At 44.5% G+C, this 17,487-nt stretch overlaps 1 protein-coding gene across 1 annotated transcript in view; it reads left to right on the top strand.

Annotated features, from left to right (window-relative positions):
- caskin1 (CASK interacting protein 1) overlaps positions 1-16,885 on the top strand; it is a 103,356-nt gene extending 86,471 nt beyond the window's left edge. Inside the window, exons 12-28 of the mRNA XM_022747921.1 lie at positions 1,334-1,438; positions 2,282-2,400; positions 5,488-5,569; positions 6,018-6,130; positions 8,324-8,434; positions 10,664-10,765; positions 10,949-11,087; positions 12,085-12,228; positions 12,353-12,820; positions 12,941-13,134; positions 13,204-13,629; positions 13,727-13,854; positions 13,936-14,054; positions 14,405-14,595; positions 14,626-14,956; positions 15,638-16,145; positions 16,727-16,885. Coding sequence (XP_022603642.1) covers positions 1,334-1,438; positions 2,282-2,400; positions 5,488-5,569; positions 6,018-6,130; positions 8,324-8,434; positions 10,664-10,765; positions 10,949-11,087; positions 12,085-12,228; positions 12,353-12,820; positions 12,941-13,134; positions 13,204-13,629; positions 13,727-13,854; positions 13,936-14,054; positions 14,405-14,595; positions 14,626-14,956; positions 15,638-16,145; positions 16,727-16,823 — 3,377 coding nt within the window. The 3' untranslated portion in view covers positions 16,824-16,885. The remainder of the gene's footprint in view (positions 1-1,333; positions 1,439-2,281; positions 2,401-5,487; positions 5,570-6,017; positions 6,131-8,323; positions 8,435-10,663; positions 10,766-10,948; positions 11,088-12,084; positions 12,229-12,352; positions 12,821-12,940; positions 13,135-13,203; positions 13,630-13,726; positions 13,855-13,935; positions 14,055-14,404; positions 14,596-14,625; positions 14,957-15,637; positions 16,146-16,726) is intronic.
- Positions 16,886-17,487: the final 602 nt, after the last annotated feature.

The following is a 17,487-nucleotide window of genomic DNA, read 5'->3' on the forward strand; positions in this document are numbered from 1 at the left end:
TCTCTAAATGGCAACAACTGTAATCTGCAAAACTCTTACTGTATTTGTGAGGGACAAATACTGTACATAACTTTAACAATTGAAGTAGAAATGTCCAATGTAATCCAAATTTTAATTGATTTTAGAAGCAGTGGAGGATAAAACTGATATATTTTAAGGGGTCGGCAATTAAGTTTGGCCTCGGGCCAATTATTTTCTAATCCATTAGATGGCAGCCAGAACATAATCAGGGGTTTATTTAAGAAATTGATTGATAAAAATGCAATTGGAGTTTGCTTTGTTACTGTTCACATGTGGTGCTGTGGCCCACAGTCACACATTATATTTGTACTGACTACAGTGCAGCCAGCAGCCTGATGCATGACTGTCTGTGTCTGTCATTCACTCATGGATAAAAGTATAATAAGCTTCCTCAGGTGAGGGTAGATTCTCTATTTGGACATTATACCTAAATGTGGGACTGTCAGAGGGATGTTGTAAGATTAAAAAAAAATAAAAAATGATGTAATAATCTGGTGGCCCTGATATTATTGCTGACAGGCCAGTTTTGGCCCGTGGGCCACCAGTTGCCGACCACTGCACAATATGTGACAAAATAATAAACTAATTAAAAATATAATTTACTGTAAAATCATGGCATCTAAGTCAGGTTTATGCATACATGACAGCTAATATTGATTTGAGCCAAACATTAAAACTGCACTACTCAATATTTTTAATATGAACAATGGATCAAATTACTATTTGTAATGTGACAACCCTCCAGAGAATTATCACTTTGAACCCTAGACTTCCCCTCAGCTCTACAGAGCCCTTTAGCCTCTTTTAGCTAATTTTGGCTTTACGACCTGCAACATTAGTCTTTCGGTTCAGTCTTATTACTCTCAATAACCTCGTCTCCAGCAGCAGAAGGCAGCTGTTCTCAGAAAAACGCCATAATGACAAATGGCAGACAGCTAGCAACTAGCTAGTAAAAATAGCGGAGCATTAGTAGCCAAACAACCAGATATTTTTCTCACAGACACTAACAGTGATAAAAGGCAAGGGAATATTAGACTTAAGTTCATCAGGTGACCAGAGACACAACTCCAGACACTAATTTTGTACTGTGTCTACTGGATGTGTAAATTAGCAACTGTATGCTAATACGTTAGCCATATGAACTCTGCCATATAAGGCGATATATAAATATATATACTTTTTTCGCTGCCCCCAAATGGTCAAAAATAGAGAAAAACCTTTATTGTTGCTGCTCATGTTCGCGAAAAGATAGCAATGCTTCCTACACCAGTTTAGGGTCGCTAGCGGCTAACAGTGGTGTTCTGTGTTGAAGGTTGTCGCGGCTCAGAGGCAAGTCCTCACAGCTCTCCCACCCCGTCCAGCGGGCCCCATGGAGGCTCCAACGAAGAGATCTGGGTACTGCGCAAGCCCGTGGCAGGTAACTAAGCCGCGCTGCGCTGAGCCCTCAACCCCTGGCTCCTTAAGCTCTGACCAGGGGTCAAACAGTATCTGACATCCGTTCAAAATCCGTTCTTTTCTGACTGGCACTACCTTTCAAGTGTCTACGTCCCCAAGATCAGAATCCATCCATCCGTTTCCATGAGCTCAAAGATGATGTTGTTTGAAGGCTTTCAGATACTCTTTGACCTGCTCCTGACAGTCTCCCATGTCCTGCTTATACCTCCATCTAAAGCTTAGTTGAACTCAGTGCCCTCATGTGTAGGACTGCAGCCATCTGCATCAGTCTACAGTCTGTGTGTGTGTGTATGTGCCTTTCCAACTCGACGTATGGAGACATTTTTGTGTGAGAGAGAACATGAAAACCTCGGAAAGAAAGGAGAGAGAGGAAGAGTGAGAGAAAGTGTGTGTGTGTGTATATAAGCAAAAGGTTTGTCTTGTTTACGCCACTTCTGTGTTTGTCCTTTAGTCGTCCTACAGTCGTCTGTCTGTCCCTCCATCCCATCCACCGAATCACATGCTGCCCAGTGCATTTCAGTGGAGAGTTACACCTGTTACCATGTTGCTTTGGACTCCAGCTAAACCACTCAATGTGTGTGTGTGTGTGTGTGTGTGTGTGTGTGTGTTGTGTGTTGTGTGTGTGTATGTGTGTGTGACTATGTATCCATCTGTTTGTTGCATGTGTGCATTTGTATGCATAAAATCTATACATAATGTTTGGGCGGTTGCATGCACGTGTGAATGCATGTTTGTATGTTTTGTGTGTATGTGTGTGCGTGTTTGTGTGTGTGTGTGTGGGTGTGTGTGTGTGTGTGTGTTGCAGGTGGAGACCGAAGCAGTGTGGGTAGTTCTGGCAGCGTCACCAGTGTGCGATCGTCAGGCAGCGGTCAGAGTGCCGGCAGTGCACCTCACATCCTCCATGCACAGGCTGAGGGGGTTAAGGTACGACATACACACACACACACACACACACATGCATACAAACAATTATTTGTATAGTCACTACAGCCAGTTTGTAGCTGGATATTAATCACAATCAAAGGAAACTACTAATAACCAAAAGGGAAAGATTAGCTGCAGTGTCAACAAAAGCAGCTGCTGAAAATTTAAGTTACGAGATTTTTCACTTTATAATTTTGAATGCTGGACTTTTACTTGTTATGGATTATACTAATTAATTTACTTGCACTTTTACATGAAATCCTTGATAATTTGGTTTCATGTTTTACTTACTTTACTGCATTATTTTTCCATCACTAGAGGAAACAACAAAGTTAAAGCTTAAAAAAAAACATCCAAAGTTGTTATTTATCAAAGGTGTAACACTCAAAACTGCTTCATCAGGATTGAGTAGGTTGCTCAGATTTGATTGACAGTGACCTGGCAAACAAAAGCAAGTAACTCTAGTACTGTCATTACATTTTGATTTCATCATGATGAGTTGTGCCCACTTCAAACTAGTGTGAAAATATATATACAGTATATATACAAAAGTCTCCCATGAAATAATAAAATAAATTATTCTAACTTTGGCAGATGGTTTTGTGTTGATGTGGGACCCCATCACTCATAAGCTCCGTCCCAATTCAGTGGCTGCATCCTCCAGAGGACACGGTCTACAATGTCGTAGACTGCGAAGGCCGAACTGAAATGAGACAGTTTTTACCAAAACTTTAGGTTTTAAGGCCCTTGCTTTTTTAACAGTCGTACTGTAACATGTACAACTGAGGTGAAACCCAGTACTCACATTTAAAAGTGTAATCCTCTGGCTCTCTGTCGGTGTTGTTTGCTGCCATAATATTTTCAATACCGGCGCGCAATGAATCTTGGGATAGGTTGGGCCACAAAGGATTCACACGTTGGAGCCCTCGTTGCCCTGGAAAATAAACTTGTCAGCCTGGTCACATCGCAATCAGTCTTCAAATGCAGCCCCTTGAGAAAATATGTTTCAGAGCCTTTAAGTAATGGATCTGAATACCTCTTCCACCACTGAGTGAATAATGAATGAATATGTACTTGGGGTTTAATGAAGCAGTTCTTTGAAAGAAATTCCTATTTACCCTATGGTTAGTACCAAATTAGACAAATTAAACCTAATGAGTATGTTAATGGGCTGAATCATCAAGACCAGCTGTGGCCTTAACAGTCACCAGATCTCAGCCCAGTTGAACACCTATGGGAGATTTTGCAGCCCAGTGCAGAGCGCTCTCCGCCATCATCATCTAAACACCAAATATGTTGTTTAGCATCACCCATCTGTATGCTTTAACACACCTATAGACACACATACAGCCACAGAGACATGCTGTGCTGCGTGTTGTTAGTCTGAAGCATCCGTCAAGGTGCTTATATATAAATAGCCACTTGCATGTTAGACATTTTGAGCAGGAATCCTGTTAAGAAACTGCAACTGTGGCACTTTTTAAAACTACTAAAACATCCACACAGCAAAACTAAACCCAGTACAGCCTGGACTGACTGGTAGCATCTGTCTTCTCTGTGTCTCTCTCCGCTCACTTTTCATCAGTGTAAGGCAGATTTTTATTGCAGTCCTCATACTGGGCTTCAGAACCAAGGTTTAAATGTGATTAATGTAGCAAACATCAAACATACATCACTTTTTCTCCAGACAGACTTATGTACAGAGATCAATCTACTCTCAGATGGTGAGGTTATATAATTGGAATTTTGTGTAGCTGAATGAGAAGGCAGAAAAGTCCACAACCAATTTGCTTTTTTCCTGTCACATGTACATACTTGTGTAAAGGTATCAATGTACCTTGAAGGCCACCGTAGGTGATTTATTGTGAATATGTGAACAGGAAATGTGGTTTGCCAGTCATGCAGATTGAAGCAAATGATAATACACCATGGTAAATTGACGATTTACTGGAGAATAAGAACAAGTAGTTTAGCCATAATTAGCTAGTGTTTATGTGTTATGTTTAAGCGTGACTATATAACCTTTAAAAGAAGAAATAACACATTCTTTCTCCAACAAATAAAAAACTGGAATCATTAGCACCTAAACACATTCTTGCTCAGTTTAATACAGTCAGGAGTTTTGCTGCTACAGCCTTACTTGGTCTGGTATGATCAGTAGCTTATGGTGGCTAACGTTAGCTAATATTAGCAAACATAGATAGATGTCGCTGTGTAACTCACATTACTGAGTCAGTTTTGCTGACTATATGACTCATCATTACTTATGCTACTGTTACACTACATCTCAGTATGTCACAGATAAACAGTTCAATGGATTCGTCACAAAAGTAAAACAAGATGTAAGCATACAGTACCTCACAAGCAGACATGTTTGTTGTTGCTTACTCAAAGTCAGATCACCTGAAGTTGATGTCTTCAATACAAATGACACAAGAACATTTTTGGAAATGGAGGAAGTTCAGTTTATTTATCCTGTAATTGTCACTTGTGGCCAGAGTGGTGGCTGTTAAGCAAAAGCTAAATAATCTCACTGTAAAGCATTAACATGTCCTTAGAAAATAGATACCTAAAGTTGCACTGCAGGAGCGTTTTAGCATCTTTTACTTCTTTGTTTTGTGACCCACAACCGTACTGTTTTGATTCACTGTCACTGCTCTTATCAGTCGAGTTTCCAGCAGGACCAGGCAGCAGTTTTAGGTGATAAAAAATCTGATAAACTCACTCACTGTGCACTACCTCTTCAAAGTTAGCAACAGAGCCAAATATTTTCCTCAGGAGTTGGTGGAGACCCAAAACAGAGCTAAAAGAGAGTTAATATTGCACTAAATTTGCCAGGTGTCCAGAGATATGAATCTAAATGAATGCTAAAGTCGCTCTGTGCCTGCTGGATTTGTTAATGTTAACTACTGTTTTATAATATATCAACTTTATACAGTGTTTGTATATTTGCAGCTTGTTTTGCTGCCACCAAGTGGTCAAAAAATCTATGAATGCTACTGTAATGCAACACGTTGTTACATGTCTGTTAATATGGATGTTTGTATGTGCTTCTATGTGTGTGTGTGTGTGTGTGTGTATCTGCAGCTTCTAGCCACAGTCTTGTCCCAGTCTGCCAAAGCTAAGGAGCATCTAATGGAGCAGTCCAAGTCTGTGGACCAACCTCCAGGTAGGACATGGTCGCGGTATCCATGCTTGCATGTGAATCTGGTGAGAACGAGGGGGAGAGAACATTTATTTTTAACAGAGAGAAAAGATGAAAACCAGGGAGCAGGAGAGTTGGATTAGAAAAACAAGAGTCACGGTCCTCTGGTCTTTTAAAAATGTCATTATATCACATACACACAGATTTTGGCTGGTTTAACAAACAGATGGCCAAGGCAGGGGATGTAGGAGGACATGTAGAAGGGTGTGATTGGTTAAGAGGGCTTGTTATATCTTGGAAAAGCAAGAATGTGATTGGTTGTGTGTCAATGCAAAGAAGGAGACTGACCAGAAATAAGTTGGTGGAGGAGGGTAGAGGTCAGGCTGGATGATGAGTAAACTCATCTGTTGATCAAAACAAGTTTACAGCGATAGGGCGACAGCTTGACACTGGCCAATGATATTTCTCCCAGCAGGCTCTGCCAGCTCCTCTCGCACGTCGAGCCAATCGGGCTGTCCACTCCATGAAGCGCCGCCTTATGACGCCACTGCAACCAGGAAGGGGGAGGGGCCAGGCGAGGGGAAGGTAGGACAGTCCCGAAATCCCACAGATTCAGTCCTCTACAAACACACGAGTGAGGAGAAAGTCACCACTACCAACATCCAACTGCAGCATGATGAGAATGTAGCTCCTCAGTCACCTAAACCACAGCACTCTCCCACCTACACACACACTCTCTCACACACACACACACACACACACACACACACACACACACAGAGATATAGACACAAATAGACACCAACATGTCCCAGCGGTTTCTCTCGCAACTGGCATCGTCCGTGCTGCGAGTGTTCGGATGCAGCCATGACACGGTGAGTGTGTGAGTGGAAGATCCCCGGTTTGATCTCGTATGAGTCTGTGAACGAGGAATTTTGTATACAAGTGTGTGTGTGTGTGCGAGAGAGGATTCTGTTTCTTCTTCTCTTGTTTATCTATTACCTGCTATCCATCATTATCCACTGCTTTTGGTTGCAGCTTCTCTTCTTCCATTGCAGTATTTTTTCTTCTTTTGCTGAGAGAAATGTCTCTAATTTGATCGTTTGCTAGATGCACCTCAGGCAAGCTTAATAATAGTTAAGATATTGGAGTGTGTGTGCGTGTGTGTTTGTATGTTTGTGTGTGTGTGTGTGCTGGCAGGTGTCCAGCAGTATGCATGGCGTGGGTGGAGGTGTGAAATCTGAGCTTACACGATGTACAGTAAGCTGTCATTTACTGTAGAGTGTGTGTTTATATATGTGCGGGGGCCAAAATTTAAGTTCATGTCTCATTGTATAATAATTGCAAGCCTGATATACCAATGAGCATATTTAAGAAGCAGGTGGTCGTGGTGGTTGTGTGGGAATCGCTTGCCCGTGTGTGTGTGTGTGTGTGTGTTTGTGTGTGTGTGTGTGTGTGTGTGCTGACATGTAAGCCTTGTTCTCCAGGCCATCTGTCCTGGTTCCTCAGTACCCAGCGTCCTAATATTTCCTTCGGCAGGGTAAAGAGGAAGAAAGAAGGGAAGGAATACTAATTGGCTTTGAGGGACAATTTGGAGGAAGAGGAGGGTCACGAGGAAAGACGAGGAAAAGGAGGAAAAAGGGGGAAGAGAGACACAGAATGGAGAAAGAGAAAGGAGACAGAAGGAATGTGGGAGTTTAAAGAGGTGCTTTCACCAGCATCAGCATCTAGAGGAGGACATTGCAGCAGATGATCAACTATTTTAACCAGCTCATATATTGTTTTTCCTTTACAGCTGATCAGGATTTGGGTTGCACCAGCTATTGATGAAATCATCACTAAATTTATATGTTTAAGTTTAGGTTTATGTTCTAACTAGTATTTAATTAAAGTGATAAATCTATTAAAGTGATTTGATGTGGGGTTGTGTGAGGTACGTATCTATAGTTAGCGTGTTACCTGCAGTTGATTCAGATCAGCGCGCTCTCAGTTTAGCCACTTAAAAACATGGCCACAGAAAAAAGCTAATACCAGCTAAAGTGTATGCTATATTTTAAATCTTTTCACTTTATCTTGTCGTCAAACAGCTCTTTCCTTTGGAACTACATTTTGTGAACCGTTGAACTACCGTACATCTACGCACAAGCACACCTACAGTGCTCACTGTATTACTCCGCAGATCAGCTGTTTGAGTTAGAAAGAGCCGAGCGTAAAATCGGTTGAAATAGTTGATCAATTAGCTCATGTGACAATGAGTGTGTAATGCTTGTACAACCCTTTTTTGTCACCACCACTATACAGCGTTTTCTGGCCTCTATCCTTTAAAAGCATGCAAAAGAAACAACACAAATTCTGTTTTGTCTTTACTTTCCAGCTGTGAAGCGGTAAATGCAGATTAGCTTGATGGTGCTAAATCTGCAGCTCTTGCTGGTGCATACCAGATTCTTGAGGCAGAGCCTTCCTCCTTCCAAACTTAAGCCTGGTTTTCACCACATGGCCAAGCAGGGCTAACCGGGGCTAATACGTTGACCTTATCAGGAGCTACATGTTGCAATGCCAGTGAATCATTATAATCGTCCATAAGTGTATAATAATTTGCCTTTGTGACATAAGCGTAGACATAATGAAAGGATATACTGATAAGGAGAACAGTTTCTTGCTGTAGTAACTATATTGTGGGCTGTGTTTGGCCCTACTTGGCCCTGCTGAGGAAAAGTGGCTGTTAAAGAAGCAGACACGGAGCCAGTGACCGCATGCCCCCTGTCTTCTCTCCCATAGAGCTCAGAGGCCGTTGTCCAATGGCTGAGCGACTTTCAGCTGCAGGTCTACGCTCCAAACTTCCTGAGTGCAGGGTATGACTTGCCCACCATTAGCCGAATGACCCCGGAGGTAAGGCAACTATACCCTGACCCCCTCAACCCCAGAGAGGTCACAGGCACCTCCAAGGACCACAATGGAAACAACTTTGATTTGTGCTGTCCTTGATGTTTTCAAGATGCATGTTTACCATTTCCTTGAAAAAAAACTGAGCACAATTAAATCACTCAACCAAACTGATCCCAGCTATTCTTTCCCTGCCTCCTGTCAATCCTGCCCTGGTTTAACCTTTCACCTCTCACACTTGACCTGGTATTGACCCCTACTGACCCCTGGTATCTTTGAAAATGTCATCACTGCACTGGTACACTTTGAGCTAGTCTCTAAACCGCACATATTGTTATACTTATGCTAATGATGTAGTTTTTTAACATGTAAATTAAGTGAATTCAAAATATTCAAAAGGATATGGTCTGGGCTCAAAATGCCAAGTTGCTGGATTGGTGTGGAACCATCTCTAGCTTAGTAAAAGTATAGACAGTGGGTAAAGTATGTTTTCTTAAATATTTTGACATTTTCGAAAACGCGTCTATTCAGTTTCTTGTAGAACATTAGATGAGAAGATAGATACCCCTCTAATGTCTGAAGGGTAAATATGAAGCTATCACCAGAAGCCAGTTAGCTTAGCTCATGACAAATGTTAGCCGTTTACCGCTTAGTCTTTATGCTAAGCTAAGCTAGCTGGCTCCTGGCGGAAGCTTCATATTTACTGTAAAGAAGTGGAATCGATCATGTCATGTAACTCCTCACCAAACAGCAAACAAGTGTGTTTTCCAATATGTCGAACTATTCCTATAAAACAGATACATTTCTAACAATCTCACTGTGATGTTTCAGAGGTGAAAGCCCATAAATGAACTTGCATACTACGTTACTGCTGGTCTCTGTTAGTGGTCGTGCCTCTTAGTGGTCCAAACATTACTTAATGCAGCTTTAAGTAACAAGGACAAACGAAAGAAGCACTCATCTGCTTAAAGAAAAGCACAAAAGGCTCTGCACACATATTTCTTTCTATGATCCTTAGCTTTTTGTTACCCTGTGAAACTTTCCACCAATCCACCAATTTTACAGATATTCTATTGACTTACCAAATGTGTTGAGTTTTCCAAAGTATGAGTACATAGAAAAGAATTTAAATACACAAAATAAAAATCAATAAAATAACCAAACTGCTGTAAAGCATCATGTACTTGTTGCTTGTTGCCTCAACATTTCCACATACTGAGTGATTTTATTTTACTCTCACTTCCAGTTTGAGCTGCCAAGGTTTCCCCCTAAATTGAAGCTACATTGAAAAAATAAATCCAGTGCACTGAGAATAGATGTAGAAGTATATCCATACATCCCCCCGACCTTCCCCTCACCTTCAACACTGCTGCTGCCTGCTCCGAGGAGCTAGACCGACGCTCTCTGCCACGCTCACCTACATACAAATAATTTATAGCACATATAAATTATTTGTATATATACACTCCCTCCGGGTCGTAGTTGTGCATTCTGAACCCTTCAGAGCTGAGCTGACTTTAAAAGAGCTTTGTTATCAGAGACATGCCATTAAATCCTTGCCTCTACTACTGTATTTTTATGTCACGTCTGTATATAATTTATGAGCGATGCAGCTGTGTGTGTGCGCGTGAGTGTGTGTATAAAAGTGTGTTCTTGTGTGTCCACCACAACTACCACTGAATTGAACAAACAAAACTAAACAGACACTGACAGGATGATGCACTGTTCAGTTTTTAATCCACACTCTATAATTTTTAATTTTCTTAGTTTGTATGTTTGACCTTATTTATCTATGACAGAATATAGTGAGTATAAAAAAGACTAGACTATATAAAGTATAAAAGTAAGAGCTGAATTTAAATGAAATCATGGAGAATCGAGCTGATTGATTTCTTGTTAGTGCTTCCTTTGCTTTTGCTCTCCTCCTTGCTTTGCTGCTTTTCTTATCATTTTTAGACATTTACATTTCTGCTCCTTTCTCCTCAACTGGCAGAAGCTTTCATTAGATGTCACGCTGCCTCTTGTTTCTTTTTGTTGCAAGTTTTCCTCTGTGTGTGTGTGTGTGTGTGTGTGTGTGTGTGTGTGTGAGTGTGTGAGTGAGTGAGTGAGCGGGTGAGAGAGAGAGAGAGAGAGAAACTGCTTGAGAATGGAGATTTTTGTGGAGGAAAAACCTGCACGCCACTATTGTATCTTACTTATGTGTGTGTCTGTTTATTTGTTTGTGTGTGTGTGTAGGATCTGACAGCTATTGGAATAACTAAACCAGGTCACAGAAAGAAAATGACATCGGAGATTAACAAGCTAAGTGTCACAGAGTGGCTGCCCGATCAGAAACCTGTGAGTAAAACTCAAGACACACACACCAATTCTTGTAGATGCTTGCCTGGTATCTGTCATGCTAAAACTATTAGTGTAATTCATATTTCTGTTGGTTCATCATGAAATGTCAGATGTGTTAATTGGCTGCCCCGGTTATCGGTCTAAGCCTGGTGAGCAGTCGTGTTTGTGGTGTTCCTATAGGCCAATCTGGGAGAGTGGCTGTCTGCCATTGGTCTGAACCAGTACCACCAGGTGTTGGTGCAGAACGGCTACGAGAACATCGACTTCATCACTGACATCACTTGGGAGGACCTGCAGGAAATAGGCATCACCAAACTGGGTAACTAGTACAGTCACACAGACTGTGTGTGGAAGCATTAGAGACTGCTGCAATCAAGCTTCAGCACGATGTGATTTGTGCTACGGTAAAGAAAGCTGCTGTCGTGGTAAACGTTAGAGTCCAAGGCCTGGGAATAAGCAGAGATAACTGGTTAGGGGTAGGGTGAAGGTAAGGAAACCACTTCACTTCCTGCAGAATTTTCCACATATGCCTAGTTTGGCGTAGACACGTTAAGTATGGAGGCCCGACCCTGACAAAAAGGTTGTCAGACAAGTGAGAAAAAAAAAAACATACTAGAGTTTGAATACAATACTATGGTGCCTGTGAACTTCTTTGTATGCAGTGGGACTACAGTAATACGCAGTATATCATAACTTTTCATGCACTGGCTGATGTCGCTTTATGATGAAAGTTGGTGCTAGCTGGTGTTCAGTGTGTTTTGCGATAAGTGTTTTCAATTAAGCTCACCCTCTCAATGGCTGACTGTGGAAAAGGAAATGCTAAAATAGGGAGTAGATAAATGATTAAATGTGTGGCAAGAACAAAATATAAGAAAATTGAGGAGCTTAAAAATATAAAATGAGCTAGTGAAAGATAAATAGCGGAGTAAGTTCTATGACGGTGAAATTTAATCAATTTTTTAAAAAAGTGTTGAAGGAAAAGCTTAAAGCTTCACATTTCTTTTTACTCTCCATTTTATTTATAAATAATTTCATTGAGAATTTCATTTATTGATGTGATCAATTATATTTTTGACTAATAACCTTTTACTATATTTTGTTTCACAGCTTCAGAATTGTTCACCCTCTAAGTTGAGGAAAGATCTACATATGTACTGTGTATAATAATAATAATGTATAATAATACATTATGTATAATAATGATAATAATATAAAATATGATTTCTTCTGATTAAAAATTATATTTAACATAAGTAGTTAGCTTCAAATTTTATTAATTAAACAAGAACGCTAATTCTAATCTGTTGATGTTAAAGGCCACCAGAAGAAGCTGATGCTGGCGGTGAAGCGACTGGCTGAACTGCAGCGTGGATCAGATGGGCGGGGCTCCCTCCGAAAGAAGCCTCCACCAATCACACAGCAGCAGGAAATCATGTCGGTGGACAGCCCGCCTCCAGACGGTAAGCTATAAACTTTCAATGAGATCTAAACGGACGTACCTCATGAGAGGTCAAACACCGACCAGCTGCTGTGCTGTTAAAGTGAATCTTCATGTTAATCTGAAGAGTTTCTTCCTCTCTTCAGAGGTCATGTCTCCAAAGATGAGCACCTTCCAGGACAGCGAGTTGAGCACCGAGCTGCAGAGTGCCATGACCCAACCAGGCCAGGAGGTCAAAGCTCAACGAACACGCAGCCTCAGCAAGGACCACGATGAGGTGATGACAGGAGGCGGGGGAGGAGGCACCGGGCCGCCTAAGAAGGAGGCGCGGACTATGAGGCAGCAGAGCAGCCAGGGCAGCACGTCCTCCCACAGAGGCAGTGTCTCCTCTCAAGGCAAACACCGTCACTCCCACTCCCACTCCCACTCCCAGCCTGCTCCCTGGTACACGCCCCCTCACACTCCCACCAAGACTAGAACCTCATCTTCCTCCTCCACTTCCTCCGTCCAGAGCGCAGCTTCCCCGCAGGCCAAACCCAAGCCGGCCCCCCAGTTTATCCAGGGGGAGAGACCCCAGTCCCCGCGCTCACACACCCCTCAGTCTCCGACCCACCGTGGAGCTCTGTGTACCCAACCTCAGCCTCAGCCTCAGCCTCAGCCTCAGCTTCAGCTTCAGCCTCAGCCTCAGCAGCAGCAGCAGCAGCCGCCGCCTCTAGTCCAGCCACCGCACCAAGCACACCCTCAGCACCACCCACAGACACAGGTGATGGAGGTCAGGGAGAGCCAACAACCACAGGTCCCCCTCCTCTGCCTCCCACCAGAGGCTGAGCTGGCTGAGGGAGAAGGAGCAGAGCCCTCGGCGCTGCAGAAGAAACGCGCCCACAGCCTCAACCGATACGCCGTGTCAGATGGCGAGTGTGATGAGAGGGCAGGAGGAGGAGGAGGAGGAGGAGGTGGAGGTGGAGGAGAAGGGGAAGCAGAGGTCATAAGAGGTCAGAACTCAGTTGTCGTCAGAGGGGACGGGGGTAAATATGCCACAGTGACCCACCGCGTCAGCCGCAGCCACTCGGTGCGCAACCAGGACAAGAACGCCAACCGCAACCAGACGCAGTCCTTTGCTCTGCGTCAGAAGAAAAAAGGGCCGCCCCCGCCACCGCCCAAACGCTCCAGCTCCGCCATCTCCAGCTCCAACTCCAACCTGACAGATGCCAACGCACAGCAGCACACACTCACTACCACGGGGGGGATGCTGGACGTGCCTTACCACCAACAGCGGCGGGCCAGCGACCTCGGGGTGTCCGTGGAAGCAGGTGCTGTGGAGACGAGCAGCATGGGCAGCGTGAGGAGCATCGCTGCCATGTTGGAAATGTCTTCTATAGGGGGTGGAGCCAAAGGAATGGCGCTGCAGAAGAATTTCCTGCAGGTATTGTAGAGAACACTTTATCCGAGTCATTATAGAAAGTATATCTACGTATATGTCTTCTGCATTAAAGTTGTACGTGTTGTATCCACATTTCCAGGTGGGGAAAACACGTGATGCCATTGGTCTGGACGGCGAAGTGGTGAACCGACGGAGGACCATCAGTGGCCCCGTCACCGAGCTGGTGGCAGCTGCCAGGCGCAACCAGCCAACTCCCTCCGCTCTCCCGTCTCCCTCCGTCCAGCCTGAGACCTCCCCTCCAACGATAAATTCCTCCTCCCCCCACCCTCCGTCCTCCCCCCACCCCAGCTCGGGAGGCAGCGGCAGCTCATCGGAGAACCTGCCGTTTGCGGAGGAGGGAAGTCTGACGATCCGCCGGCAGGGTCGAGGAGAAGGAGAAGGACAGGTAGCTATCTATATATATGTTTGTCTATCTATCTATCTATCTACCTACCTACCTACCTACCTACCTATCTATCTATCTATCTATCTATCTATCTATCTATCTATCTATCTATCTATCTATCTATCTATCTATCTATCTATCTATCTTTCTATCTATCTATCTATGTAATGTAATGTGCTAAAATCAAATGTGATCTGCTGTAGTACAAATCCATAGTGAAGCTTCTCTGTTTTTATTTGTGTTTATCCATTTATCAATGTTTCTGACTGTTTGTGCAAAAATTACCTCTTGTCACGAATGTATGAATTTTCCGTTAGTGTGTATTTTGTGTCTGTCTGCAGGGGGATGGGGAGGCTCCCCAGGGAGACGGAGGTTTCACCCAGGATGACATCTCTGGCGCCGAGGCCACTGCGACCTTGAAGCGACGGCCCCGCAGCTCCAAGCCGCACCCCAACGGCTCCGACTTCACCCTCCAGGAGTCGTCCACCGTCAAGCGACGGCCCAAGAGCCGCGACAAGGAGCCCGAGGGCTACGCAGACCTGGCCGCCGCTAACGGAGAGCCCGTGGGACTCGGGCCGCCGAACACCACGCAGCCGGTACCCTACCAGAACGGCACCGCTACCGTGAGACGCCGCCCGGTGTCTGATGCTGGAGTGACGGAGCAGCCGCAACCTCAACCTCAACCTCAGCCCCAACATCAACCTCAACCTCAACCACAAGTGACCGCCGCTCCTCGCAGGGACAGTGTGGATCAAGGAGCTCCAGTAGTCAACGAAGGAGCTCCGCAGAGGAAACCAAAGCCGCCGGTCTCCCCCAAGCCTGTGGTGGGGCAGATAAAGAGACAAGGAGGCCCACAGACCCCCCCACAGCCTGCTTCCAACAAGAGAGTCCCCCTGCCAGGCCCTGGCACGCCTGGAAGTCCAGGTATGATGTGTGTCTGTGTGAGGTCTGGGTGAGGATGGGGGACGAGGAATTATGCAAAATCTTTTAATTATTAGTTAAGGAAAGTTATCCAGGTCCCCAATTCCAATATCAGCCACAGCCAATCAGAGCACAGGAAGTCAAGTGAAGAAGTATAATATCAGAGAATGCTGCTGATGTTTTTGGGGACTTGAATGTCAGAATGTGCTTTGAAATCAAACCATAAATCCCGTCTGAGGAAGCCAGAAAAACGCCAGAATATTATTATTATTATTATTATTATTATTGATCAGCCCTGTTGAAATAAACCCCTGCAGATACATGATGGTCATTTATGTTATGAAGCTATAAAATTTCATGTTTTTAAGGTCCATATTGTTCTCTTTAGTCTCAGTAGAGGTCTGTTTTTCCAGCACTAGATTTATTCCACCACATCCCATGATGCACAGTTTTTTGGCAAAGTTCCTGTTTGTGTGATATCTGAAGCCTTTGTTCGTGTCTTTGCTTGATATAGACGAGAAAATGATACACAGTCTTGTTTGGCCCTGTCAGGCCCCTGGGAGCCAGGAGCTGCAGAACAGAACTGCTTTATTTTTTAAGTCTCTAACCCGGCGTTGTTCTTTTCTCTCTCTCTCTCTCTCTCTCTCTCTCTCTCTCTCTCTCTCTCTCTCTCTCTCTCTGTAGTGGAAGGAAAGAAGATCCCTCCACCGGTCTCGCCCAAACCAGTGCCACCGCCCACGGCGCCCAAACCGGCTAAACTCATCCACTCCATGACCAGTCCCCCCTCCCCTACCCCGGCTTCTGCCCCAGTCAAACAGCACTCTGCAGTGGCTCGACAGACCAGCTCACCCCCCTCTTTCCCCCCTTCCAACACTCCCAGTCCGCCAAATGCCAAGCCGCCGAGCCCGTCTTCTCAGAGCCCCCACACCCCGCAGACCCCCACCACACCACAGACGCCACAGACTCCGGCTACTCCCAGCCCGACACCGCCGCCCGTCAAGCCCCCTCGATCCTCCATCGGGGGAGTGTCGGTGGACAGCGGGATGGTTGGAGGCGGCGTGTCGGCGCCCGCTGCTACGACAACACCAGACTTCAGTGTGGACTCTCTGGTGCATCAGAAACTGGAGGAGACGAGCGCATCACTGGCCGCCGCTCTGCGGGCCGTGGAAGATAAGATACTGCGGCAAGAGGAGTGAGGAGCGCACACACTCTCATATACACATCCTCACACACTCAAACACAGGGTGTCTAGTTTCACAGTGGTGAACAGGAGGTAATGATTAATAATGCTGAGGCGGTGTGTGTTCAGGTTTATTCCGGCACAGACCACAAGGCTGGGTGTGGTGATCCTGATGTGTGTGTGCTGTGAATACTCCCATTTATGTCGCAGTATAAAGATTAAGCAGACAATTATCATCCTCATCAGATTGTCAGTCACAATCATTTCCCATGTAAAATAGAAATAAAGAAATATTTATAATAAAGATTTCAATTGTAAATCTTCCATTGTATCAGCATAAATTACACATGTGCCATGTGAGAAAGGAAAGCTTGGCAGGTGTAGCAACTGTAACTAAGGGGGGAGGAGCTTGGCAAGCAATCAAATAGCCCCAGCTTTTCAGTACCAGTAACCACTGTGAAATGAGAGGCCCAGATCTTTCAATTAAGAGTTGAAGTATTCTCCATCATTTGGTATAATTGTGTGTGTGTGTGTGTGTGTGTGTGTGTGTGTGTGTGTGTGTGTGTGTGTGTGTGTGTGTGTGTGTGTGTTAGCTCTGTGGCTGAGCAGAAGACCACGGTTAGCATCCTGGACGACATCGGCAGCATGTTTGATGACCTTGCCGACCAACTGGACGCCATGTTGGAGTAACCACAGAAACCAGTCAGCGTGTCTCCACGGCAACGCTGCAACAGGAGTGACTCAGATGGCACAACAGGCAACACGCCTCTCTATCTCTCTCTGTCCCTCTCTTCTTCTCTTCATCCTTCTCTCTCCGTTGTGCCCCCCACCCCCCCCACCCCTCACTCTTCCCGTCGTCCGTCCGTCCGACCGACCGAACGACCGTCGCTGCTCTGGAAAAACCTCTTTCATCCTCCTCTTCCTGCTCTCCTGTTGCTGATGATGAAAATGATGATGGAGCAGTGACACAGGTCTGGACAGACATGTGGCAGAGAGAGTGCAAGAATGAAGGATGGATAAAGAGAGGGACACTAAAAGAGAGAGGTTGAAAAAAAAAAAAAGGACCAAAAATGTCTGATGGGGAGAGGAGATTGAAAAAAAAAAATCAGCAGATGGAGAGATGAAGAAATGCAACAAAATGGAGGAGACTGCAATCAAAACATGGGTCTTTTAAGAACTCCGCGCGGACTTGAACAAACAAACTAAACTAATACTGATTGAAAAACCAACTGTGTAATGAATCATAGTATGGTATGTGTACATTCTAAGCATGGAGAGTTTATATCTACTGAAAAAGTCCTGCATTAGCACACTAATATATAATATACCGATAAATATGAATCTCTAGCTCTTT

Source organism: Seriola dumerili, unplaced genomic scaffold, assembly GCF_002260705.1.
Source record: "Seriola dumerili isolate Sdu_G_001 unplaced genomic scaffold, Sdu_1.0 BDQW01000113.1, whole genome shotgun sequence".
Taxonomy (NCBI): Eukaryota; Metazoa; Chordata; class Actinopteri; order Carangiformes; family Carangidae; genus Seriola; species Seriola dumerili.